At 40.9% G+C, this 27,353-nt stretch overlaps 1 protein-coding gene across 2 annotated transcripts in view; it reads left to right on the forward strand.

The window, feature by feature from the left end:
- DLGAP1 (DLG associated protein 1) overlaps positions 1-27,353 on the forward strand; it is a 319,750-nt gene that overhangs the window by 231,131 nt on the left and 61,266 nt on the right. For both annotated transcript variants that reach the window (XM_046672047.1, XM_046672048.1), the window contains one exon: positions 12,651-13,024. In XM_046672047.1, the coding sequence (XP_046528003.1) occupies positions 12,651-13,024 (374 nt within the window). The remainder of the gene's footprint in view (positions 1-12,650; positions 13,025-27,353) is intronic.

Here is a 27,353-nt window from a genome sequence, read left to right on the forward strand (position 1 = left end):
CATTCTGTAATTTATATAAACGTCATTCCACCTTGAGGGAAGAAGCCAGTTAAAAGCCCCTACTAGCACCCCTATTACCATTACAACAAAACCCAAAAAGGATGTTCTGAGTACGGTGTATGAAGCACACTGTCTGAACACCCAGAATTCCAACACAGTCACGGAAAGAGAGACAATGTCAGACGCATGACCAAATCTGATCTTGGATTCCTCTTTTCCTTAAACATATAGAAAGCTTGCCCACTCACAATGCCAAGCCCACCACTACCTTGTCAGCACCCATCTGTCATCCTCCACATGGGCTTGGTTGGGACACAGCTCTGATTCCAGGACCTGAGATGCCTCTGAAGGAGGAAGTCTCCGGTGGGAGCGCTTCCTGCTCCACGGCATCTGAAGGAGTGGGTGGACGTCATTCCTTCTCCTGAAATTCCGAAAGCCATTGGCCTAAACCTGACCTTGCAACTACTTGCAGCGTGACTCTTCTTCCTCTTCCTGCAGACAGACAGGTCAGGGCACGTGATTGAGGGGTGCTGCCCCAGACCCCTGGGGTGTGTCATGTATATTAGCTTTCTACAATCCAAAAAGTTCTGAATTCCAAGCACATTTGATTAAGAGATTCAAATAAGGCTTTGGACGCAGATATTGTTCTCACAAGGGTTCAAAGGAGAATCTTAAGTCAGAAGTATAAGGCAGCTCTATGTAAGATAAGTAGGGGGCTTAGATGGGAAGAACCGGGTTCCAGTCGGATTCCACTCTGGAGAACATGGGCAACCCACGCTCTCCAGCCTCCTATCACTTGTGGAACTGGGATTATAGGTACAGCAGGTGGCTTTATTAAAGGCAATGAGTGAAGACAATGGTGGGGACAGAGTAAAATGATAGTTTCGTGCTGGCCTCGTCAATTTCCTAGGTTATTTTTATTTAACTTTGGCAAATGACAAAAAGCCAATTGTAAAGTAGAATTTTTAGTGCAGTCTTTAAGTGGCCCTGTACATACTAACTGTGAAGGCTGAACTGTGTTTGCAGGGTGGTGCGGACAGAAAGAGCCCTGGGGGACACCTGGACAGGTTCTTCTCCAGATGGGTGTCCTCATCTGTCAGGGACACAGTTGGATAATGAGGTATCATTTTAAAGTGCCGATGTTGTTATTTGATTGTTAATAAGGGGCTGGTATCCTTCCTGGGCGAGTGGGCTGATAAAAAACAGTATTCCACAGGTTAATCCAGATGTTTTTCCTGTTTTTCTTTTGAAAAGGGGGTTTTGAGGGAGGACAGAGGAAAGGAGTAGGATGAATAATTAACTGCCTAACTACACAGACCAGGGCCTCCTGTGGCCTCCCACATGCCCTGCTCTCCAGACCCAGGTAATTAGTCCTCATCATCCTGAAACCAACAGGAAGGAATGGTGGATGCATTTTCTTGCTTCTCTGCTTCCCCACACATCCTGTTTTCCCAGGTTTGGGGGTTTGAGTTTGCCTTGTGCGAAAGCTTCTGCTCAGGGTCAAGCCCTCCCTCCAGGCACTGTGTCCCATGGGTAGCAGCCTCGGGCTGCTTTGCTCACTCTCCAAAGCCCAGAGCGTCTGCCAGTGAGCAGGTTACTGATGAACCCAGCCTGGAGTTTCACCTAGGACAGAGCCTGACTGGACTCTCATTAGGTGAGACCTCCCCTGCTTTACACACAGGCCACTCACCCTGCACAGGCATCTCACTTTCTCAAGGAGGACAAGCTGGCAATGTGTGTGCCCGATACCTTGCTCCCATCTAGAGACAGTCAGCTACTCTGACAGCCTCGGGCTTAGGTACACTTGAGTTCTGCTTTGTTCACAGCGACATGGTGGGAGAGTCCTCCTGTTTGGTTGATTCCAATCCAGATTCTTCCTTGTATTCCAGGCTCCAGGTCCCATTGTGCAGGTGATACTAATTCTCATGAAGTGAGACCAGGAGGTAAAGAAAGTTCTTGGCTTTCAGGTACCCATCTTGTATAAGCGGACAGAGCAAAGAATAATAAAGAGTGAAAGGGACTAAGGAGAAGAAAGGCAGCTGCTCTGGGAAAGGGCATTTAGCATCATGGGTCCTTCACATGGCCATTTGCTCAGTGCCCATGGGGAAAGCCAAGCAGCAAGGATGGAGGGAATTAGGTGGATAAGCTGTAGGACCAACTGGTTTCAGCTGATGTTAGGCTGGACTTTCACATACCAGCTCCATGTGAAAAGTTGGCCAATCACAACTGCTCTTGGCCAAAGACATCAGAAGCAGGCATTGGTGACAGACTATATTGCAACATCCAAGGTCACAGAGAATGGCTTTTTACTTCTACCCAAGTGACCTCCTTTTCCTGATTATTAGTCCCTTTTTCGTTTTCTCCAGGAAGTCTCTTCTCATCCCTGTTCATTCCTTGATGTAACAAGTATTTACCACAGCACAACTATGTGTCATGTGTGTTCTAAGTACTGTGGCTGTATCATGAATAAAATAGACAGCTGTGCCTGACCTTGTGACTCTTACATCCGTAACTAACTCTTTTCTCTCAGGGTGGTCAAGAAAAAAGAAATTCACCTAACAGAGAATGTAGGAAAGTATTGCTTAGAAGTGACATCTGACAAGAAATGAAAGCTGGTTGATGAGAAGCTTAAAAGAAAAATGTCCTGCCCCACTCCTGGCACCCATTGCTACTCCAGGCCTCCTGGGCAAGCTGTCTTTCAACAAGACCTCGTCCGCCCTAACCTGAGGAGTTGGTAGAGCAGCTGCCCAAACAGGAAACCTTATATAATTCTGTAACCCTGACCTTGGGCCCTGAATCTTCCCCTGCTGTAAACAGTCCATTCAACCCAGGAAGACCTGCAGACCTGGCTGGGACAAATTTTGAAAAACATAGAAATATTACAAACATTGAAAAAAAATCCCTAGGTCCTAGAGGAAGTGATATATCTGATTCAGTGTTAGAAATCACTTCATAAAGTAATGGAACAAATGGAAATTTAATCCTAACAGACGGAACTGCCAGGGCAGTCACTTGTGTCCATGGATGACTCAGTAGCACCTGTTGGAAAGGCCGGGGAAAATGAGCCGTGAAATCCTGATGGCATTCCCCACTGGAAGCAACAGCCGTGCCTTGCGAATTAGTAAGCCTGGTGTTCTCAACATCCTGACTTCAACATTTGTGCCTGTTCTATGAAGACTATGACTCACCTTAGCGTCTGGTCAAATGATTCTTACTCAGAGCCCCAGGTTTTTCATCTTTAGTATTAAATGGTCTAGGCAAATACTAGCCAAATGTCTGTCTCCTTTCAAGATGTTCTCAAATGATTGATTTCGGGCAACAACTGGTTTTAGATATGCAACCCTCAATTTCTATTATTATGTAACTTGTTGCCAAGCTTCATTAAAAGTCCACATTAGAAGCTTTAGACATCAGTCCCTGGACCTGGGCCTTCTAAAATGACTTTCCTCTAAACATCATTTAACTTCCTTTAATTTGGTTAATTAATGGAACTTTCTGAAGAGAACAGTTACTTTGATCTGAAGCTCTTTCTTAGTTTCCAGTTAACATTTCCAGAGAGGGAAAAAGAACAGATGTCCCTGTGACTGGCTGGAGCTACCAACAGCTCACAACTGTGGTCATTCCTCCAAATCAGAGACGGCTCAGAGGAAGGAGCAGTGAGAGGAGGAAGACTGGTTAGAGATCCTGCCCTTGGCATCTCGGTGTGTTTGCCCCACGCGGAGATAAAAGAGCCAAGGTGGGGCTGCAAGGCATGCTCTCCAGGAAGCTAGGCCTGCAGTTGGGAAATCCTAAGTAATCCTTGCAAACAGACTAACTGGAAGCTGGCTAGGCATATTAGAAATGCTGCTACCTGAGAGAAAAAAGTTTTCTGTGTACATACAACCTACAAATTCAGATAAAAATGAAAATGCAGTCCCACCCAGTGAGAATCCTCAGTTTCTTGCCTATTAATCCTCACTGCCATCCGCCTAACCAAACGGCTACAGCAGCTTTTGCTTTTCAACTTGTCACCAAACAAAAAATGTGATCCTAGCTGCTGCTTAAAAAAAAAGATCGGCATCCTCAACCCAGAGATGTTATCCTGCAGCTAGGGTGAAATTTCTGTTAAGGTGATAAGTTAAAAAGCAAGACATTCTGAGTCTTGACTTCCACTCTCTATATTTTTTGGAAGACAATGCAGCAAAGATGTCCACCCCTTTCCATAGCCTGACTTACCTTGGAGCTGAGCAGCGATTTCAAGGTACATCAGTGATGTTCCGAGATTGGCCGCCAGGGGGTACTCGAGAGTAGGGTTGCCAGCGGTAATATTTTGTTTTTTCAGCCCTTTGGTTGGGATGTTGGGGGAGAGGTCGTGGGGGAGATGGCAGCTGGCTTTAAAAAAATCCATTTGTTCTCTGAAATTATGCTGCTTGCCATTTTACAAGCAAAGGTTGCCACGTTACCTGTTGCCAGGTTCCTGAGAGTGCTTGGGGAAAATGTGGGCGAAAAAGGTACAGCACACAGCTTCAGCTTGGTGGCTTTCAAGCTCTTTGGACCGAGCTGGCGCTGACATTTGGCGAGCAGCTGCGCGGATCGCCCAAGCATTGTTTGGTTGTAGTTCTTACAGAGGAGTGGCTGCGTCTGACATCATTTCCAGGCATGAAGTGCCTGGGGCTTTTTTTCTTTTTTAATGACTAACTCTCTGATCCCTCCCTCCCTGGATTTTGGTACAGTACATGCACTGTATGCAAGAGCCTCACCTCAGGGAGCCCAAGGTTTGTAGCAACTTGTTAAAATAACTTGGGTGCCTCTTTAAAAAAAAAAAGTTGTGACTCTGAAACAAATGTTTCCATTCTTCCTTCCGAGAACAATGTCGTGTTTGATTAGCTGCAGAGCGCGGCTCCCTGAGAGATCTGTTCTCCCCACAAGAGCCGGCTGCTATCAGTTCAATAGATCTCGGAGCCAGACATGCCGGGGCTTGGGGCATTTGTCTGGCATTAGGAAGTGTCTGGAATACAAGTAACTACCAACTGGCGAGTCTTATGACTACAAGAGTTATTACACCACCCCTCCCTCTCTGTCCACATTCCCTCTCCTCTTCCTGCACGCTCACACAAGCACGCTTTTTTCTACTTCGATGGAGAAAAGGTTTGCCAGTCTTTGTGGTTTCCGTGGAGGAGGGTGCCTTTGGTGGAAGTCATTCTCATAGCCACGGCCCTTGAGCCAAAACTAACCCGGAGAGCAGGCTAGGAGAAACCCGGCTCCCCACCCCAACAGCCCTCTCAACTCGCCTTCTCCCCGTGGGGCCGGCAGGGCACGGACCACTGGCCACCACACTTTGGGTGGCCTGTAAATGTTAAGCTGTAAATATTTTGAGACAACGGAGCCATTTTTCCATGTGTAGTTTGTTTTGTGGAGTTTCTCGTTTTTTGCCGTATTTTTAAAGTTGCAGCTGGTGCACCCCTTGTTGACCACTCCAAATTCATTCATTCTCCAGACCTTTGAGGAGTTCCTGCAGGGCACCAAGTACTGTGCTGGGAGCAGTTTCTCGTGGAAAGCGTTATGCTTAACTGGACAAGGTGTTTAAATGGAAGGTTTAATGGGGGGATAAATACAGGTGGTTTGGGTGAATGAAAAGAGGTGGGATTTGGAGCCCTGAGTATGCTAACTTTCCCTCTTTGTAGCTGTGTGACTTAGAGAAGTCAGTAATCTGCTCTGAGCCTCAGTCTTACCATCAAACAAATGCCGGTAGTGGGATCTTCCTGTCCTAGGACCATGTCTGTTAAATTCTTAGCACGCTGTGTTCTTCCTTCCTCCCTGGTGACGAGATTGATCTAGTGGCGCATCAGGTGTCTGCACTGATTCTCCATCTCATCGTCTTTGTTTTCACCTGGGTTTGTGCTTCTGTCCTGTGAAGGACTCGAGCCCGGACCAGGGATCTGTCTGGTGTTGGTGGGGGAGTCCAGCCTGTGTAGCACCCCACCCTGCGGAGCACAACCTCCGCGATTCATTGTAAGCTCAGAACTCCTGGGCCCGCTTGACTGGAAGCAGCAGTAGCAAACCTCTCTATTAGCAGTTCTGCCTCCTCTGTGCCAAAATGCGTTCCCAGGATGCCAGAACATTCGTCACTGCTACCAAACAGCCTTGTTGGAGTCTCTCCCTGGCTTCCTCTCTTGGCTTCCTTCTTCAGCTATTTAGTATCGTTCTCAATGCGTCTTTTCTCAAATTATTTTCTAGGTTTTATTTATATTCATAAAGCCACAGGAGCTCCAGTTTGAAAGAAATCTTGTCATTTACTTCAGGTCCCCTCAAGATGGTGGTACAATTTCAATAACTTCCCAGCCAAAAGATGAGCTGGTCTGTGCTTGAACTCCTCCAGGGACTGGGAGCTCACTTCCCGGTGAGGTCCCCATAGTCAGTCTTTGGACACCTGACTACTAAGGAATTATTCTTGATGCCTCCCTGAGCTTTTACTTCTATGATTTCCCACGGAGTCTCACAAAGAACAAGTGCATGCCATGCTCTACACAGTAGCCTTCAAAACAATTGAAAACCCCTCTGTCTTCATCCTCTGGAAAACTAAACATCCCCTTTTCTTAAACCACTCCTTATAACCTATGGTTTCTGTCTCCTCGGAGCACCCTGCAATTCCCCCCTTAAAGAGAAGGGTCCAGAATGAAATGCAGCACAATGATCCTTCCAGTGTTCTGGAAATCAGACTTCTAGTCATACACACCTTCATAGAAATAGATTACCTTCTGTTAAAACCACAAGTCCGCTCTTCCCATCCTGTATTGTGCAGGAGTCCCTTTGTGTCCCACGTTTAGGTCCTTCCACATTTCTTTTTTTCTCTTCTGGCCCCTTCACATCATTTTGCTTTCTGAAGCAGCCTGTAGCTTCCCGTTACCTCGCTAATATGTTCTTAACCTCACGTGCAGCGCCTCTGCCCTGTCCACTGGATTTGCAGGTGCACCGTTATCAGTGCTTCTCAAAGCGTCTCTGGTGAGGGACCGGTTTGTTTGAGTGTTTGTTTGATGCCCAATCTGTTGCAGATCAATACTTTGGTAAAATGCAATAAAAATGAATTATTAGAAAAAGGAAAATAAAAAAACCCAGGTGCACAAAAAACCAGCCCACGGTTTTTTGTAGGTTCAACCGACAAAATATTCTGTGAAATTGCTATACAAGTGCCAAAAAGCTTACTCTCAATTTTCACACTGTATCTCACTACACACCCATCAAATACTTTGTGAATCGACATCTATCTGTGGACCACATTTTGAGTAGCACGACTCTGCGGGCAGAGGTGTGCCGGAAATGCTTAACGGTGGCTCTCTGGGGAGACACCTACTTACTTACAGCATCTGTCAATTTCCATGGTGTAAACACTGGCACCAAGGTCAGTTTCAAGCTATCAGTGAAATGTCGCTGAACACAGACTTGGGCAGAGATTTGCAAAGTCGACTTTAGCAACGAGAGCCGGTTCTAGCACCCTACTGTTAACCCCATTCGGCTTTTTAAATCCCCCTTTTAATAAAGCACTTCCTTTTGAGGGTTTGTTAAACTGCTTTTTGGCTGGACCAAATCACCCAGTCGGAGACCTTTGCCCTCAACAGAAACTAGCCAGGGAGTTGAGGCAGCCCCCTTCTCTCTCTGGTGGTCTTCAGCTCAGTAAGAGCAGACTCTCTGATACAACTCACAGCAAATCCCAGACAGCTTTGAGCAAGACTTCTGTGTAGAAGCCTGCGGCTACTGAAGACCGATCAGATCAGATCGCAGCTTGCTTTGTGGTTACTAACGACTTAGGATAACTTACTGACATCAAAAAGGTGTTGCTTGACTGCTGTACAACTCTGTGTATATGTATATTTTGGAATTCTTTTGTTGTTGGTTCATGTTTTTATTTGTCGTTCCTTGTGGGCTTGTTCTCATATTTGAAAGCATTTCCAAAAATCAGTAACCGAGAACTGATAAATAATTCCTCAACATAGCTTTGTAGTATGTGACTGATTAGCTTAGCCAGCAAGAACGTATTGACAAAAAATGTTTGATCCCACCTCCGTTTTATGGCCACCTGACATGTGTGCTCTTGATCACAAAGGGTCACCAGAGTGATAAGAGAGTGTAGATGCTTCCGGAAAACATTTACCACAATAGAAGAGAATAATTCCTGGCACAGGCCTTCCTGAGGCTTACCACACTGGCATTATCTTTCTGTGCAAATATAGACAATATCGAATGAACAGTCACCTAGAAGCTGAAATAGGATAGGAATTTGTTCTCATTTGTTTTCTCTGTGACTTTTTTTTAAAATAACTTCCTAACTCAAATGTAAAAACCAGTCTCTGGCCCATCTGTGCTCTGTAGTATCATCTCAATGAAAGTGACGCCATTCAAACCTGGAACTCCTCCTGCTCACTCTTCTCCTAGACAGCTGGGAGCCCTCTGGGCCACCTTTGAGCTGGGGTTCTATACCCTCAGCACCAGAGAAGGAAAAAATATCCTTTTATTTAAAATGAACAAATAAATGTATCAGGGCAAGGAAAGCAATAATAATGGTCAAAATACAAAGTCATTTCTTTTTCAAGTTCTACTCAAATAAAAAGAGCATTCTGGGTTTTTTTGAGAAAAAATTTCAAATTTTTATCCAAGAGATTTCTTCTAATGTATCTTTTTTCTCCTCTTTTTTTTTTTTTGGTTTATTTATTTATTTTATTGAGATCACATTGGTTTATAACATTGTAAAAATTTCAGATGTACATCATTATATTTCGATTTCTCTCTAGATTACATCGTGTTCACTACCCAAAGACTAATTATCATCTGTCACCGTACACATGTGCCCTATTACCCTTTTCATCCTCCTCCCCACCCTTTACCCTCTGGTAACCATGAGTCTAATCTCTGTATCTATGTGTTTGTTTTTTCTTTCTTTTTATTTTTTTTGAGGAAGACTGGCCCTGAGCTAACATCTGTGCCCATCTTCCTCTAGTTTATATGTGGGATTCTTACCACAGCATGGCTTGACAAGTGGCGCCATGTCCACACCCGGGATCCGAACTGGCGAACCCGGGGCCGTTGAAGTAGAACATGTGAATTTAACCACTGCATCACCGGGCTGGCCCCTATCTATGTGTTTCTTTGTTGTTGTTGTTGTTGTTGTTATCTTCCACTTATGAGGAAAATCATAAGGTATTTGACTTTCTCCGTCTGACTTATTTCATTTAGCATAATACATCAAAGTCCATCCATGTTGTTGCAAATGGCAAGATTTCATCTTTTTTATGGCTGAGTAGTATTCCCTTGTATATATGTACCACGTCTTCTTTATCAATTTGTCCACTGATGGCACAGCTCTTGTGTGTTTAAACCAACCTTTCTGAGAATGTGACTCTTCAACAAATGACCTGTTTCACTTACTGTCTACCACTCATTTTCTTTCTGTCTTAACCAGACAAGATTTATTAACTTGTGTTTCACCCTCCTGAGCCTCACTCTGCTCCATGCCTCCTGGCACTCAGACCTCAGTGGAGGTCTAAATCATTCACGCTGCTGAATCCTGAGAGTAGAATTAAAAAAAAAAAAAAACAAACTTAGGAGAGAAGAAAGAGTTTAGGATTTAGCCTGCAAAGCTGGGAAAGAGTGATGCTGGGAAGAAGTGGGGGATTTACTTGAATATGTTTCTGGAGCAGCCTCGGACGTAAAAGAATTGGCGCAAGGGAAGCAAGGGGATTCTGAGAAGTGAGTAGTATGTTGGATCTCCTTTCTTCTCCTTCAAAAGGCAATCTTGAGGCTGGCCTGGTGGCACAGTGGTCAAGTTTGCATGCTCTGCTTTGGTGGCCCGGGGTTCTCCAGTTCAGGTACTGGGCACAAACCTATGCACTGCTTATCAAACCATGCTATGGCAGGCGTCCCACATATAAAACAGAGGAAGATGGACACAGATATTAGCTCAGGGCCAATCTCCCTCAGCAAAAAGAGGAGGATTGGTGATAGATGTTGGCTCAGAGCTAATCTTCCTCCAAAAAAAAAGCAATCTTAAAGATTTGAATTCCTTTTAAATTCCTATTGATAACTGACTGTTGGTGCTTCTTTGTGTATGACTCTGGCAGAATTGTGCCCAGCTCCACACTGCCATAAAATCTCATAAGAAAGCTTGGGCTATAATACCATGGCCACTGGTTCCTGTCCTCTATTTGGATCCCTAATTCGAAGTGAGGCAATCTCGAATTCTTACCTCTTTGGAGCATTGGGGCTGGGCCAGCCTGTTGAGGAAGTCGTGTCCCCAGTATTCTCCCTGTCCCGTCTCCCTGTCATGTACTTCTAGCATTGTTGCTGCTGTCCTGCAAGTCCTGGTTGAGCCAAATACCTAGTAATCCCTATTGATGTTGAAGAGGAGCTGACAATAGCCATCAGATGGCGCCAAATTGCAGTTGGCCCCAAGGAGTGTCCCCAAGTTCAGTCATTACCCTGGAAGTAATGTGACCCCTCCACCTCCATATCACACATCACATCACGGCAGCCTTTTTGCTATAAATCACAGCAAATGAAATGATACTATATTTGGCTGCATTGTCCAACTTTGATTATCCACACTGAAAGAAGAAATTAAGGGTAACTAACAAGCAGTAAATATCCGAAAGATCAGCCATTTGATATTAAAATGTGGCATTTAGTTTCTTTGGAATCTAGTGGGCCAAATGTCCTGAGAGTGTATTTTGAACAAAACAATGAGTTCACGTTGTAAAGACTTGTCTTAGGAGAGGTAATGAAATGACCTGGTTTCATTAGATTTGAATAGACAGTCAGTATCCCCCTCCCACTGGCTCTGGTCTTCAGATGAATGACAGAGACTGAGCATCATCCTGAGCAGGGCTGTCCTGTTTGAACCTTCTTGGGAAGCAGAAAATAGCTCCATGTGATTATGGCGCCTGAAACTAAATTGAGTGAGGTGAAATATCAACAATGCCCGGACTTGCATTACTTAGCCCAAAGCATCCCGGTGGTCGAGTGGGAGAACCTGAGGCCAGACGGGTTCTGCTCCTGGCTCTGCACCTTGAGGGTCTGTGAGCCTCCACTGGTCCCATTCCCTCTTGGGACTGCTTATTGCTGAGCTCTGTTCAAATGTAAAGAGGTTTGTTTTATGCAATAAGCTTAAATAGAAGGTTTTCCTGCCATGAGCCTCTGCCAGACATCCATCCTAGGTAACTGAGAGGTGGCTACATTTGTATTATTTATATTAACACGCACCCCGCGGAGCACAAATGATATTGTAATGTGACATCTGTGTCTTCCTTTCTTTCAAATTGGGCAATTCCTGGGAAGCAGCCAAACATTTCTGTCCCTATCTCTTTTATGGTTAAGGAAATTACTCCAAATCACAGGGCAGTGGAACAGCAGGACAGCATAATAGGATCCTTCTGTTTATTGTTCATTATAGGATGCTTCCTTTGAGTGGCCTCAGGAAGCATCCTAAATATCGAAGAGAGTATTTCCTTCAGCGAGATGGCCCAAGTGGCAGCTGGAACCATAGGCAGGGAGTCAGGATTGTATGGTCAGGATGAGCTGATTTATGGTAACAACAGTGAGGCCAGCTGAGTGGAAAAGGCATGAATGGAGGGAGACAGGGTTGGGGAGAAAGTGATGGAAACACAAGAGTTTTGAATCAGTTTTTAAGGGGACAAAATAAGCCTTTAGGAAGCTGGTTAAGGAATTGTTCTTCACTGCGAGGGAATTCCCCCTGGAAACTTAATCATTCTTTTTGATCTGTATTTTCCTACGTTGTGCCCCACAAATGGAAAGCAGAAAACCAGTGGGTAACGCTTCTTCAAGACCCTCAGGGTTACAATGTTGGAGAGAGGGTCTTGAGGCTGCTTCAGCTGAAGCCTCAGGGAGGACCCGGAATAAACAGGGAGGGTCACCTCACGGCACAGATTCAGGCTGTTGAGTTGATCCCTTCGCCCTGAAGGACAGCCCTTTGGGGAGTAGGCTCACACACACACACTGATGTATAAACTAGTGTGCACATTTGTTTTACAGTAGGATACTCTTATACAGTGTATTCCCTCTTAGTGGGTCGTTCTGCTCAGAAACAACAACAGAAAAATTCAGAACAAAGTTCCGCCTCCACCCCAGGCACTTGGTACTGCTATTAGGATGAGAACACACACTCACAACCTCTTCGCTTTCCCTTTTCTTTTTTCAATGTTTATTACCAACCATCAGAATCTTCTCTGGTGAGTTCCCGTGTTTGACATTAGCTATATTTAATATTGTGCTGAGAAGGCAGGCACTACTGTGGACTTACGCATGTGTATATATTATCTCTCAGGGTGCACTGTTGCCTGGGAAGAATCTACACAAGGCTAATCATGTCTATTTTATGTCGATTCATATGAATTTCCGTTTCAGCAACTTCCATCTGGGAGGTTGGTGTTTTCCAGTCTTTTTCCTCTCTATTTTGGGGGGGGGGGGGAGTGTCACCTCTCTTAGGAGGCCCAAATATCCCCCCTAAGCAGGGATCTCGCTTAGCCTATCAACAAACTTGTTCTCATGTTAAATGTCTTCTTCGTGTGTTTCATGTGCCCTAATTTCCAATGGATGTCAGTTACAATATCGGAAATTACAACCCATGCAGAAATCACAGTGTCTTTGTTTTCACTGTCTTCCAGTGTCATCTTGCATTACAACATATAAGAAGACACCACCTCCAGTCCCACCCAGAACTACCACGAAACCTTTCATTTCTATCACAGCCCAGAGTAGCACAGAGTCTGCCCAGGATGCCTACATGGACGGACAGGGCCAGCGAGGAGATATTATCAGCCAGTCTGGACTGAGCAACTCCACGGAGAGCCTGGACAGTATGAAGGCTCTGACAGCCGCCATCGAAGCCGCAAATGCCCAGATCCACGGCCCTGCAAGCCAACACATGGGCAACAACCCTGCCACCGTCACCACCACGACCACCATAGCCACCGTCACCACGGAGGACAGGAAGAAGGATCACTTTAAGAAAAATCGATGCCTCTCTATCGGGATACAGGTAACAGCCTCCCTTTCTGTCCTTTGAAATAGGAACCCTTCTTTTTTTCCAGAAGATTTGCTACCTTGCCATTTTGGATGACATAGCTATGTGTAGGACCAGATTTTCAAATTATTGGTTCTGGACTCCCTACATTGTTAAATATGATCAAAAAAAATTATGCAAGTATTTTATCTATGGGCATTACCAGCAGCTATTAGTTTTGTTCTCTAAATTGAATGTGTGACATAAAGTCTAGGATAATTAGGCAAACCTGAACACAGTCAAACATAAAGTGCCCTCAACTCCTAATGCGCATTTTGATTCTCAGAAAAGGAGTCGACATCCAAGAGTAACCTCAGTTAGCAGGTTGTGCTACAGTATGTTCAACACTGTTGAGTAATCATATGAGAACAAAAATGTGAATCACTTCTCGTAGATGTGGGAGTGAGGGAGGGCGAGACCAAGTGACTGATAGGGTGGAAAGCAATAACTCACATCACAACGTCATGAAGAAAGAATGTGCACCAGTTTGAGCATAATTGTTGGCTATTTGATCATGCATTTCATCAAAATGGTAGATAAGTCAGCAGGCTTCTCAGTTCAGTTCACTGTTTTCTGTTGCTCAAAGATAAGGTCAAACTGATTCTTGTTTTTTACATCCGTTCAGCTTGGCTTACCCTGCTAGAAATTTCCTTCTGTTAGCGGGGAAGAGTCATTCTTTTCTCCTATTTTTGTTGTGCCGTATCATTCTGCAGGTGCCCTTTGAATAGGAACTTCCTGACGTGGTGTCCAATAAATCTGTCTACACTGAAATGATTCGAAGGCACATCTAAAAGCCCGGCGTGGGGTACCTTTGTACACCATGGTGTATTTTCACAGTCCGTTCTGCAGAGCCCACTTTTAAAGGGCAATTAAACTTTCTCCAGCAGCACTGAGTCAAATGCTTTTTTTATAACCTACAGGTTACCAGAGCACAAGTTGTCAAGTTTCCTAAAAGAACTTGGAGCACTGGTGCTTGGGAGTGGATGACACAGCAGGAGGCAAGGGCCCAAAGCCAGCCTCCACCCCTCCAGCACCCCCCACCCCATGCCCCCCCCCCCCCCCCCCCCCCCCCCCCGCCACCGCCACTGCACGGCTCCCTAGAAGCTAATTCTCCTCCCACCATTCAGAGGAGTTTGAGGAGTGAGGAGGAGCCCTGTCAGTCCTCTGTGTTGTCCTAAGCGATTGACTTAATCTTCCTGAGCCTATTTCTTCATCCATCCCTCACAGGATTATTTTGAGGATTGAGTTTACAAAATCCAGCTTCCTCTAGGGGTACAGAGTTTCAATGTGAGATGAAGAAAAACTTCTGGAGCTGGATGATGGTGATGGTAGCACAACAATGTGAATGTACTTAATGCCACTGAACTGTACTCTTAAAAATGCTTGAAATGGAAAATTTCGTGTCATGCATATTTTACCACATTAAAAAAAATCTATCTAGCACATAGTTAGCACCCAGTAATGTTAGTTTTCTTCTACTTCCTTAATGTTGAATTTCTTTTCTTTATTTTACATTATTTTTTCAATAGATAATATATTTCTATGGCTCAAAATTCATAAGTTATAAAAAGGTGTGCAATGACCAGCCTCCCTTCCATTGCTATTCAATAGCCAGTCAGTTCTCCTTTCCAGAAGAAATCAATATAACCAGTATTTGCATCTCTATGCAGAGATATTTTATGAATATTCAAGCAAATATATATTTTTTCATTCTGCTTTTTTACCTAGATGTTAGCAGCATATATCTCACACTATTCTATATCTTGCCTTTTTTCATTTCTTTTTTTAAAAATATTTTTTCCTTTTATTTATTTATTTTTTAAATATTTTGTTTTTTTCCTTTTTCTCCCCAAAGCCCCCTAGTACATAGTTGCATATTCTTCATTGTGGGTCCTTCTAGTTGTGGCATGTGGGACACCACCTCAGCGTGGCTTGATGAGCAGTGCCATGTCCGAGCCCAGGATTTGAACCAACGAAACACTGGGCCGCCTGCAGCGGAGCGCACGAACTTAACCACTCAGCCACGGGTCCAGCCTCTCCATTTTCCTTTTTTAAAAAATCCATTTTAAAAATAATTATTTATTGGTCTCCCTGTTCTTTTTATTTAGAAACTGCTATATATCCCTCTTAATCACTTTCCAGGTCTGCGGGTTGGTCTTAGAGGTTACTCTTCAAGTAATTCTTACTCAGAGGAAATCATTCATATAGATGAAATCCACCTTATATTATTATTATTTTCACCCAGTAAGACGGCTCGGGGCCGGCCCCGTGCCCAGCGGTTAAGTTCTCACGCTCTGCTTTGGTGGCCCAGGGTTTCGCTGGTTCGGATCCTGGGCGCAGACATGGCACCACTTGTCAGGTCATGCTGAGGCAGCATCCCACATGCCACGACTAGAAGGACCCACAATTAAAAAGATGTGCAACTATGTACTAGGGGGATTTGGGAAGAAAAAGCAGGAAAAAAAAAAAGAAGATTGGCAACAGTTGTTAGCTCAGGAGCCAATCTTTAAAAAAAAAAACATGGAACTAGTCTGAAATCCACATATAATGTTGGGGAGAAAGTTTTTGTTTCAGAGACCATCCTGCTTTTCAAATATCTCGATATTTTAGTGAGCAAAATCACTGCTCTTACTCTTCCTCCTGTCATTGTTCACTGCTGTAGAAATTATCTGGGATTCCTGAGTGCTTTATATGGTTGTCTCATGGGACTCCTACAACAACCCTGTGATGTAGGTGGTATTATTATCTCTACTCCATAGAAGAGAACCCAGAGAAGTTGAAGAACTCGCTCAAGGCCACACATCTTATGTTGACAAAGCCTAAATTGCACCTCAGTGTCTAATTTGACCATGTTATGCTGCTTCTTGAATGGAGAATAATAAGTAAATAAAAATTCAAGGGGCTGGTTCCGTGGTTAAGTTTGGTGTGCTCTGCTTCTGCAGCCCAGGTTTGGTTCCCGGGTGTGGACTTACACCACTTGTCGGCAGCCATGCTGTAGTGTTGACCTGCATATAAAATAGAGGAAGATTGGCACAGATGTTAGCTTAGGGCAAATCTTCCTCAGCAAAAAAAAAAAAAAAAAAAAAGAATAAATAAAATAAAGTAAAAATAAAAATTCAAGAGGCAAAATAGTCATTAATCTCGTTGTATTGTAACCTAATTTAAATTCTAATCCCCAAAATATAGGACACTAGGATCCTGGACTCCTTCCTACCTTTTACCTCTTTAGGGTCAGAGTTTCCAAGCCTTCCCCAACATTTTTAATTTAATCCACCCCTAATAATAGTTAACATGACAATCATTGACTTTAACCTGTGTGACTTTGACCTTTAAAGTAGCCTGTGTACACTTAGGCCAATTACTTAATAGCTCTGTTTCCTCATTTGGAAAATGAGAATAATAATAGTTCCTATTTCATAGGATACATTATAGGTTGTAATAAAAATTGACTGGTATAATATATGTAAGGCTCAAAGCATAGTGCCTGACATAATAAGAGCTCAATAAATATTAGGTTTAGTTGTTATTTTATTAATATTATCCTCCTTTAAAATCATGACTGACCAAATAGGCTGAAATTTTATCCCTTACCATGGACCTTCTCAATTTTTTCAGGATAGGGATTTAGTTGTCCTCCAATTTCTTTAAAAATTTTGAAAGCCAAAAAAAAAAAAAAATTGAAAGCCACTTCATAAATTTTAGTAGATTAACCTGGATACTATGTACGAGAGGTGACGTTTTCAATATTTGTATCTAACTAAGGGGGTAGAAGTCACAGAGATAAATTTACCTACAATGAGTAAAGCTTAGAGGATGACAACACTTTAATGCAAATCAGCTGTGAGTTTGGATAGGGGGGTGAGCCTGGAACCCAGGGAACTCTGTCCTCTAGTCTCATCCTCATGATCCCTGCTCCCTTTCTTTCTTCCTTTCTTTATGGATTGAGGAACGCTGTTCCTAAGGGACGTGTCTATCATGCATCTTTTGAAAAAAGTTTCATTGGGTAATTCTTGAAACTACCTCATAGCGTAAAGCTGCAACATCCTACTTTGGCGGACATCCGAAGCATTTTTAATTTACAGGAGTATAGCCACAAGGAGTCGGAAGAATCCCATTCAGGAAAACAGAAGCCATGCTCAGATCTTGAACAGAGGCAGCTTAATTCACAAAATTGGTTCTACAGGTGTGGGAAGGTTCACAGGTTTGGATCCCAGGAGCAGACCTAGCACTGCTTGTCAAGCCATGCTGTGGCAACATCCCACATAAAATACAGGAAGATTGGCACAGGTTTTAGCTCAGCAACAATCTTCATCAAGCAAAAGAGGAAGATTGGCAACAGATGTTTGCTCAGGGCCAATCTTCCTCACCAAAAAAAAGAAAAAGAAAAAAACCCCTAAGATGGTTGAGGTCTTGTTTCCCACGTTCCATCAGGAGCATCTCATGGCACTAAATATGATTCTAGAATATTTAAAAATATGTATTTTTATGTATTATGGCTCCAAATGTTAACTACTTTATCTGATGCTTTTTCTGCTGTCATAGTGCTAGGTGTGTGGGGAGGGGGTAACTGGTTGCTGTGGATTTAGAGTAAAGTTGTATGTCATCTAAAAAGTCAAAGGTAATGTTCACAGTAATTTTGTTCCTTAAAATTACAAACTAAGTAATACATGCATACAGTATTATTGTCAAGGATTCCTACAATATAAAACTATTCAGAACACAGTGTGAAATTCCCCCTTCTTTCTGCCTCTAACTCCTATTCCTCTCCCCAGAGGTGGGCACTGGTAGCAGTGAGTTCCGCCATCTTTTAGTCTTTCGAGAGTAATTTCAGCTACAGGGGAGTTTCACATACCAGCTTCAGACCAGAAACCCTCCACCTTGAGATGTCAGATCGTGACTTCCGTCTAGTATCATTTAACTCACGTTGCAAAACAATGTAAACGAGCTTTCAGCTTAATCTTTCACTTTATGTGAAATGCAGTTGCTTTCTCGTTCTTCAAATTTTAAAGAAAATTAAGTTGTTTAAGATCACACTCCTAAGATTTACCTATTTCCTTTCATACCTGTCCAAGTGTACAGAGACATATTTCATGCCCTCTCTGAAGAGAGAAGTCCAACTGCAAATGGCAAGACTGGTCCCTGCCAAGTTGAGTGAACTATTTTAGAACAATACAAACCAAAAGAATTGTGACATTGATTTGAAAGAGGGCTTTGAGAAATAAAAAGGTCACATTATCTCTGGTTCATAATCAATTGACTTAAAACAATAGAGGGAAACAGTGGAGAGAGTATCAACAAAGAGTCTTTCTTTGACCAAACTCTAGTCAGGCTCCTCTGAATTCTCTTCCCAACTAGGCCTTGACTTTTATCCTTGCGTGTCCATCTTTGCATCACCCAGTTTGAGTGAGAATCTTGCTGAGTCAGCTTAGCCAGGATCCCCAACCCTTGCTATCTGACCACCCTCCATATCTGATGGTTCCTTATCCTCCACCATCCCCCAGCTGATGTCTGATCACCGTGACCTGCCTACAGCAAGAACCCTGTTAGGTCATTTATCCCCCCTACCCCTGACGTATCCTCTTACTTATTTTCTATCCACAGGCCCCACATCTTGCTCCTTGGCTGTAAATTTCCACTTTTCCCTGTTGTATTTGGTGTTGAGTCCAATCTCTCTCTCCTACTCCAAAAATCCCATTGTAGTAATGCCTGTACCTATCACAATAGCCCCCCCTAAATAAAAGGTGCCTTGCCATTCCTTAACAAGTGTGATGAATAGTTTTTTCTCAAGCAATATTCAGTACATTCAGACTTTGTAAACTTTATTTTGATGTCCTTGAAATCAGAATCCATGCATATCTGGGAAGAGATTTTTTTAGGAGGACTTATCTCAAGTCAAAACTAGTGAACGTATAGAGATAATTTTAAAGGACCCCAAAAAGAAGAAATAATATAGTCATGTTTTCCAACCACCATGCATTAAAACTAGAAATTAACACTCAGCAGATAACAAAATCTAACCATTTGAAAATATTAAAAGATCATCTAAATAACATTTGGATAAAGAGGAAATTTGAGATTATTATGAAATAAATGACAATGAGAATGCTATAAATCATCACTTTGGGCTAAGGCCATAACTATAATCTCAGAAGAATTCATAGCCTTGTGTTCTTTCATAAGTGAGCAAGAAATATTATAATATAAACAAAACATTCAATTCACAAAATAGAAAAAGAACAACAAATTAAAAGGAAGGAATTACTAATGATGAAAGTAGAGATAAATGCATCAGAAAACAAAACAAAGCAACAGCAATGACAACTAAAGTAGAATTGATGAATTAAGCCAAAACTGGTTCTTTGAAAAGACCAAATAAATAGACATTAATAAATAAATAGACAAGTCTTATTGAGAGGAAAAATACAAATCAACAATATAGGAATGAGAAAAGCTTCTTAAAAAATATAAAAGATTCCTGTGTCAATTTTATGCTGGTAAATTTTAAAGTCAAGATAAAATAGATATAAGTACAATTGCTAATACTCAACCAAAAAGAAGTGTAAAATCTGGAAGAAGAAATCTAATGACCATAGAATAAATTGCAAATAAAGTTAAAAATATACTTCCTCCAAAATGGTATAGACTCAGATGATTTTGCAAAACAGTTTTCCTCAACATTCAAGAAACAAATAACTTCTATTTTATTTAAAGTATGTAATAATATAAGAAAAAGTCAAGATTATCAATATATTTTATTAAATAAACATAACTGATACCCAAACTTGAAAGAATACAAGAAAAAAGAACTATAGAAAAACATGCTTATAAAAACAGATGTAAAAATTCTAACTAAATTTGAGAGTTGATTCAAATATACATATATATTTTTTCTTTTTTTAATATACCATTACTAAGTATTGTATGTGGCAGAATTTCAAAGTTATTTTAGTCTTGAGGGGAAAAATACAATATCCAGATAGTTGCTAAAAAATATAGCATTTGGTAAAATCCAGAAGCCATTCCAAATATCAATATGATCAACAGCATCCATAAGAAACCAAATTAAATTGATATTTAAAGGTGAAATGCTAGAGATATTCCAATTAGAGTCAGAAACCAGATAAAGATTCCTGTCTTCACAGGTTTATTCAGTACTGTTTGCTGGTGTTCACCAAGACACAAAGCAAGAAAGGGAAATGAGGTGTAAAATATTCAAAAGAAAGAGCAAAATTGCTTTTATTTGCAGATAATACGCATGTCCACTAGAAGATCCAAGGAAAATCACCAAAAAACCATTAGAATTCAGTAGAATGAAAGAATACAGTATAAATATGGAGAAATCAATAGCTTTTCTCTGTATTATTAATAAACTGAAAATGTAATCGAGCAAAAAGAGCCCATTCACAATAGGACGAAAAACTATAAAAAACAGGATGGAGCATCACAAAGAATATATAACACCTAACTGGAAATGATATAAAAACTTCCCTTATATAAAATATAAGAGATCCAGGGCCGGCCCCGTGGTCGAGTGGTTAAGTTCACGTGCTCTGCTGCAGGCGGCCCAGTGTTTCGTTGGTTCGAATCCTGGGTGCAGACATGGCACTGCTCATTCAAACCACGCTGAGGCAGCATCCCACATGCCACAACTAGAAGGACCCACAGCGAAGAATATACAACTATGTACTGGGGGGCCTTGGGGAGAAAAAAGAAAAAAATTAAAAAAATTAAAAATATATAAGAGATCTGAATAACGGAAAACTATTCAATATTCCTACACAGGAATACCTCATAGTGTAAAGATAGCAGTTCTCTCAAAGTTAGTATAAATATTTAAAGAAATTCTAATAAAAATTCCTACGTAATTTTTATCACTTGGTAGAGGCTGAGAGGAGTGATTTGATAATTTGATGTTAAAATTTATTTAGAAAAAGTTAATACTCTGAAAAAACCTAGACATCTTGGGGATATATATATATTTTTTTGGCTGAGGAAGATTCACCCTGAGTTAACATCTGTTGCCAATCTTCCTCTATTTCGTATGTGACCCGCTGTCACAGCATGGCCACTGGTAGAAGAGTGGTGTGGGTCTGTGCTGGGGAACCTAACCCTGGACTGACAAAGTGGAGCGTGCCAGACTTAACCACTAGGCCACCAGGGCAGGCCCTTTTTAAGTATATTTTTTTTTTAAAAAAAACTACAAAAATCGAGGGCTCCATGTTTGTTAATTAGGGTTCTCCAAAACCAGATTAAAGATGTAAAAGAAAGAGCGAGAGAGAGATTTATTAGGAGGAGTGCTCGTGAAAGATGAAGATGAGGGAGCTGGAAATGGCAGCGAGCACCTTCAGACCATCATGAAGCTCTGACACCTGTGGAGAGAGGAGGATTGTGCATGGAGAACCTCTAGACTGCAGGGCAGTTCCAATGAAGGTTTGGCTAGACCACTGGTGAGTCATTAAGCCAACATCACCTGTAAGAGAAAACCCATATCGCGCAGGAATGGCCTGCAATAATATGGCACAGTGCTCAATCACTGGCTGGGGCAGCATGACCTCAGCCTCTGGCGCATCAAGAGGAGCAGCAGCTTGGAAGCTCACTCAACTGTGCTCCTCCCAACAGAAAAGCTGAGAGGTGCATTTTCACGGCCACCACACCATGGAGAGAGGAAATACCCCCAGAGGAAGCATCAGAGATTTAGAATTTAGTTCTTGTTATACCGCTTCCTGGATGTGTGATTTTAGACAAGTTAGCTTTGATCCTTAATTTCTTCATCTGAACAATGAAAATAATAACATCTGCCTAGTCTACATCAAAGTATAATTATAACAGTAAAAGGAGGTGAGTGTGAAAGGGGTTTGAAAAAGTGCAGTAAAATAGAAAAAAAATGCACATATTAATGGAAGGCATTGCCCAAAGTCCATAATTAGATTAAAGAAAAGAAACACTGATATGATAATAATATCAAGGATGTGGGATTTTTATTAAAGAAACAACATTCAACCGACAACAGCAAAAGAACTATAACAGGAGATATGTCATATAAAATATTAAGATTTATTACAAAATTATATTAGGAAAAAAGAAAAGGAGGAGCAATACGACCAGTAGATGAACAGACTAAAAACAAGTCTCCATATATGGTGATGTATAGGGAAATGCATATGGGTAAAGTTGGGTATAAGATAAAAGTGGCATCTCAAATAAAAAAGATGAATTAATTAATAAAAGGAGCCAGACTGGTTAATGATCCATCTGGGGAAAAAAGTATTAGATCTCTGCTTTATATCTGATGCAAAAACATTTCAGGATGGTGGATTTAAGAACTAAATATGAAAAAAAAAATGAAAGGATAAAAAGTAAATAAAAGAGAACTTTAAAAACTATGCTGATGATAAAGAAGGCCTTTCCAAACCATAAAAGCTACACTTGACTACATAATAATTTAAGATTCTCTGCAATGAAGGACAAAGTTTAAAAGACAAATGATAAACTGGGAGAAATTATTTACAGCAGAACTAACTGAGAAAGGGCTATTAAGGTCATAAGATATAAAGAGATCCCATAAATAAGAAAATTAAAAAACAACTCAATAGGAAAAAATACAAAAAAACAAAGGATATGAATAGACGATTTACAGACACAAGTAGAAGAGACCAATTTTTTTTTTTTTTTTTAAAGATTTTATTTTTTCCTTTTTCTCCCCAAAGCCCCCCGCCCCGGTACATAGTTGTATATTCTTCGTTGTGGGTCCTTCTAGTTGTGGTATGTGGGACGCTGCCTCAGCGTGGTTTGATGAGCAGTGTCATGTCCGCGCCCAGGATTCGAACCAACGAAACACTGGGCCGCCTGCAGCGGAGCGCGCGAACTTAACCGCTCGGCCACGGGGCCAGCCCCAAGACCAATATGTATTTTTCACCTGTGACATTAGCAAAAATGTCAAAGTTTGGCAATATTTAGTATTGATGAGGGTGTAGAGAAATGGATGCTCTCATATGCTGATTATGGCAGGATGGTAAATGCTTTGAAGAGCAGTTTGGCAATGTCCCTTGTAGTTGAACCTGCTCCATACCTTCCAACTAACATTTCTAAGAATTTTTCCCAAACAACATTTGCACAATTGTTATAAAGATATGTATGAATGTTAATGGTAATACTATATGTATTACCTTCAGTAACATAGAGAACATTATAACAAAGACAAAATTATCCTGATGCCCATGTTACTTACGTAGTCCTTAAAAGGAGTATTTATGTAGCCAACAAAAGGACTGAGTTAGAGCTGCATTTGCTGATGTGGTACAGTGTCTGAAAGACAGCAGTGTTAATGAGTAAAGCAAATTGCAGGGAAAAAATATAATATAACCTCATCTGTGTAAATTTAGTAAGTGTAATCTTGTTACTAGATTTTTATATAGATGTATACATACATTTTTATATGTAATATATATTAAAGGATGGACAAATATGCATCAAAGGACTGACAGTGATTCTTGGGGGACTTTAGTTTTCTACATTATATACTTCGGTATTTTAATTTTATATAACTTATACTGAATTGCTTTTATACTTAGAAAAATGTAATTTATTAAAAGCATAGAAAAAAAGAGGAATAAATCTAATTGCTCTGAATAGTCATAAAACTTATTTCAAGTTTGGGTTGGGCCTAATCTGTCACATAAGCTTTCCATTATATATGGACACGTTTTCCACATGAGCCATTATGTATGTATATATACATAGCCATTTAGAAATTGGAAAGATATTCAAAGCCAATTCCTTAGTTTGAAGGAAAAAAATGAAGATACTTTATGGTTTATTTATTTATTTATTTATTTTATTAAGATTATGATAGTTAACAACCTTGTGAAATTACAGTTGTACATTATTATTAGTCATGTTGTAGGTACACCACTTCACCCTTAGTGCCCTCCCCCGACCCCCCCTTTCCCCTGGTAACCACCCATCAGTTCTCTTTGTCTGTATGTTAACTACCAGCTATGAGTGGAGTCATACAGAGTTCGTCTTTCTCTGTCTGGCTTATTTCACTCAACATAATACCCTCAAGGTCTATCCATGTTGTTGTGAATGGGACGACTTTGTCCTTTTTTATGGCTGAGTAGTATTCCATTGTATATATATATATACCACATCTTCTTTATCCAATCATCAGTTGCTGGGCACTTAGGTTGGTTCCATGACTTGGCTATTGTGAATAATGCTGCGGTGAACATAGGGGTCCATGGGACTTTTGGAATTGCTGATTTCAGGTTCTTAGGATAGATACCCAGTAGTGGGATGGCTGGGTCATAAGGTATTTCTGTTTTTAACTTTTTGAGAAGTCTCCATACTGTTTTCCATAGTGGCTGCACCAGTTTGCATTCCCACCAACAGTATATGAGGGTTCCTTTTTCTCCACAGCCTCTCCAACATTTGCCACTCTTGGTTTTGGATATTTTTGCCATTCTAAAAGGTGTAAGGTGATATCTTAGTGTAGTTTTGATTTGCGTTTCCCTGATGATTAGTGATGATAAGCATCTTTTCATGTGTCTAATGCCCATCCGTGTATCTTCTGTGGAGAAATGTCTGTTCACGTCCCCTGCCCATTTTTTGATCGGGTTGTTTGATTTTTTGTTGTTGAGCTGTGTGAGTTCTTTGTATATTATAGAGATTAACCCTTTGTCAGATAAATAACTTGTGAATATTTTTTCCCAATTAGTGGGCTGTATTTTTGTTTCAATCCTGTTTTCCCTGGCCTTGAAGAAGCTCTTTAGTCTGATGAAGTCCCATTTGTTTATTCTTTCTATTGTTTCCCTCATGTGAGGGGTTATGGTGTCCGAGAAGATTCTTTTGAAACTGATGTCAAAGAGTGTACTGCCTATATTCTCTTCTAGAAGACTTATTGTTTCAGGCGTAATCTTTAGGTCTTTGATCCATTTTGAGTTTATTTTAGTGAATGGTGAAAAAGAATGGTCAATTTTCATTCTTTTACATGAGGCTGTCCAGTTTTCCCAGCACCATTTGTTGAAGAGACTTCCTTTTCTCCATTGTATGCTCTCAGCTCCTTTGTCGAAGATTAGCTGTCCATAGATGTGTGGTTTTATTTCTAGGCTTTCAATTCTGTTCCATTGATCTGTGCATCTGTTTTTGTACCAGTACCATGCTGTTTTGATTACTGTAGCTTTGTAGTATGCTTTGAAGTCAGGGATTGTGATGCCTCCAATTTTGTTCTTCTTTCTCAGGATTGCTTTAGCAATTCGGGGTCTTTTGTTGCCCCATATGAATTTTAGGATTCTTTGTTCAATTTCTGTAAAGAATGTCATTGGGATTCTGATTGGGATAGCATTGAATCTGTAGATTGCTTTAGGTAGTATGGACACCTTAACTATGTTTATTCTTCCAATCCATGTGCATGGAACGTCTTTCCATCTCTTTATGTCATCATGGATTTCTTTTAAGAAAGTCTTGTATTTTTTGTTGTATATATCTTTCACTTCCTTGGTTAAATTTATCCCAAGGTATTTTATTCTTTTTGTTGCAATCGTGAATGGGATTGAGTTCTTGAGATCTTTTTCTGTTAGTTCATTGTTAGCATATAGAAATGCTACTGATTTATGTATGTTGATTCTATACCCTGCAACTTTGCTGTAGCTGTTGATTGTTTCTAATAGTTTTCCTATGGATTCTTTGGGGTTTTCTATATATAAGATCATATCATCTGCAAACAGCAAGAGTTTTACTTCTTCGTTGCCTATTTGTATTCCTTTTATTTCTTTTTCCTGCCAAATTGCTCTGGCCAACACCTCCAGTACTATGTTGAATAAGAGTGGTGAAAGTGGGCACACTTGTCTTGTTCCTGTTCTGAGAGGGATGGGTTTCAGTTTTTGTCCGTTGAGTATGATGTTGGCTGTGGGTTTGTCATATATGGCCTTCATTATGTTGAGGTACTTTCCTTCTATACCTATTTTATTGAGGGTTTTTATCATAAATGGATGTTGGATCTTGTCGAATGCTTTCTCTGCATCTGTTGAGATGATCTTGTGGTTTTTGTTTCTCGTTTTGTTAATGTAGTGAATCACATTGATTGACTTGCAGATGTTGAACCATCCCTGTGTCCCTGGTATAAATCCCACTTGATCATGGTGTATAATCTTTTTGATGTATTGCTGTATTCGGTTTGCCAAAATTTTGTTGAGGATTTTTGCATCTATGTTCATCAGTGATATTGGCCTGTAGTTTTCCTTCTTTGTGTTGTCCTTGTCAGGTTTGGGGGTCAGGGTGATGTTGGCTTCATAGAATGTGTTAGGGAGTGTTCCATCTTCCTCAATTTTCTGGAATAGTTTGAGAAGGATAGGTATTAAATCTTCTTTGAATGTTTGGTAGAATTTTCCAGAGAAGCTGTCTGGTCCTGGACTCTTATTTTTGGGGAGGTTTTTGATTACTGTTTCTATTTCTTTACTTGTGATTGGTCTATTCAGATTCTCTGTTTCTTCCTGATTCAGTTTGGGGAGGTTGTATGAGTCTAGGAATTTATCCATTTCTTCTAGGTTGTTCAATTTGTTGGCATATAGTTTTTCATAATATTCTCTTATGATCCTGTGTATTTCTTCGGTATCTGTTGTGATTTCTCCTCTCTCGTTTCTAATTTTATTTATTTGAGACTTCTCTCTTTTTTTCTTAGTGAGTCTGGCTAAGGGTTTATCGATTTTGTTAATTTTTTCGAAGAACCAACTCTTTGTTTCATTGATCCTTTCTACTGTCTTTTTTGTTTCAATATCATTTTTTCTGCTCTAATGTTTATTATTTCCCTCCTTCTACTGACTTTGGGCTTTGTTTGTTCGTCTTTTTCTAATTCTGTTAGGTGTCGTTTGAGGTTGTTTATGTAAGATTTTTCTTGATTATCGAGGTGAGCCTGTATTGCAATGAATTTCCCTCTTAGGACTGCCTTTGCTGCGTCCCAAATAAGTTGGTATGGTGTGTTTTCATTTTCATTTGTCTCCAGATAATATTTGATTTCTTCTTTAATTTCTTTAATAATCCATTGTTCAGTAGCATGTTGTCTAGTCTCCACATTTTTGCCCCTTTCCCAGCTTTATCTTGTAGTTCATTTCTAGTTTCATAGCATTATGATCCGAAAAGATGCTGGATATTATTTCAACCCTGTTGAATTTATTGATGCTTGTTTTGTTTCCCAAGATATGGTCTATCCTTGAGAATGTTCCATGCACGCTTGAGAAGAATGTGTAACCTGCTGTTTTTGGATGAAATGTTCTATATATATCTATCAGGTCCATCTAGTCTAATTTTT

Source organism: Equus quagga, chromosome 9 (genome assembly GCF_021613505.1).
Source record: "Equus quagga isolate Etosha38 chromosome 9, UCLA_HA_Equagga_1.0, whole genome shotgun sequence".
In the NCBI taxonomy this organism is placed as follows: Eukaryota; Metazoa; Chordata; class Mammalia; order Perissodactyla; family Equidae; genus Equus; species Equus quagga.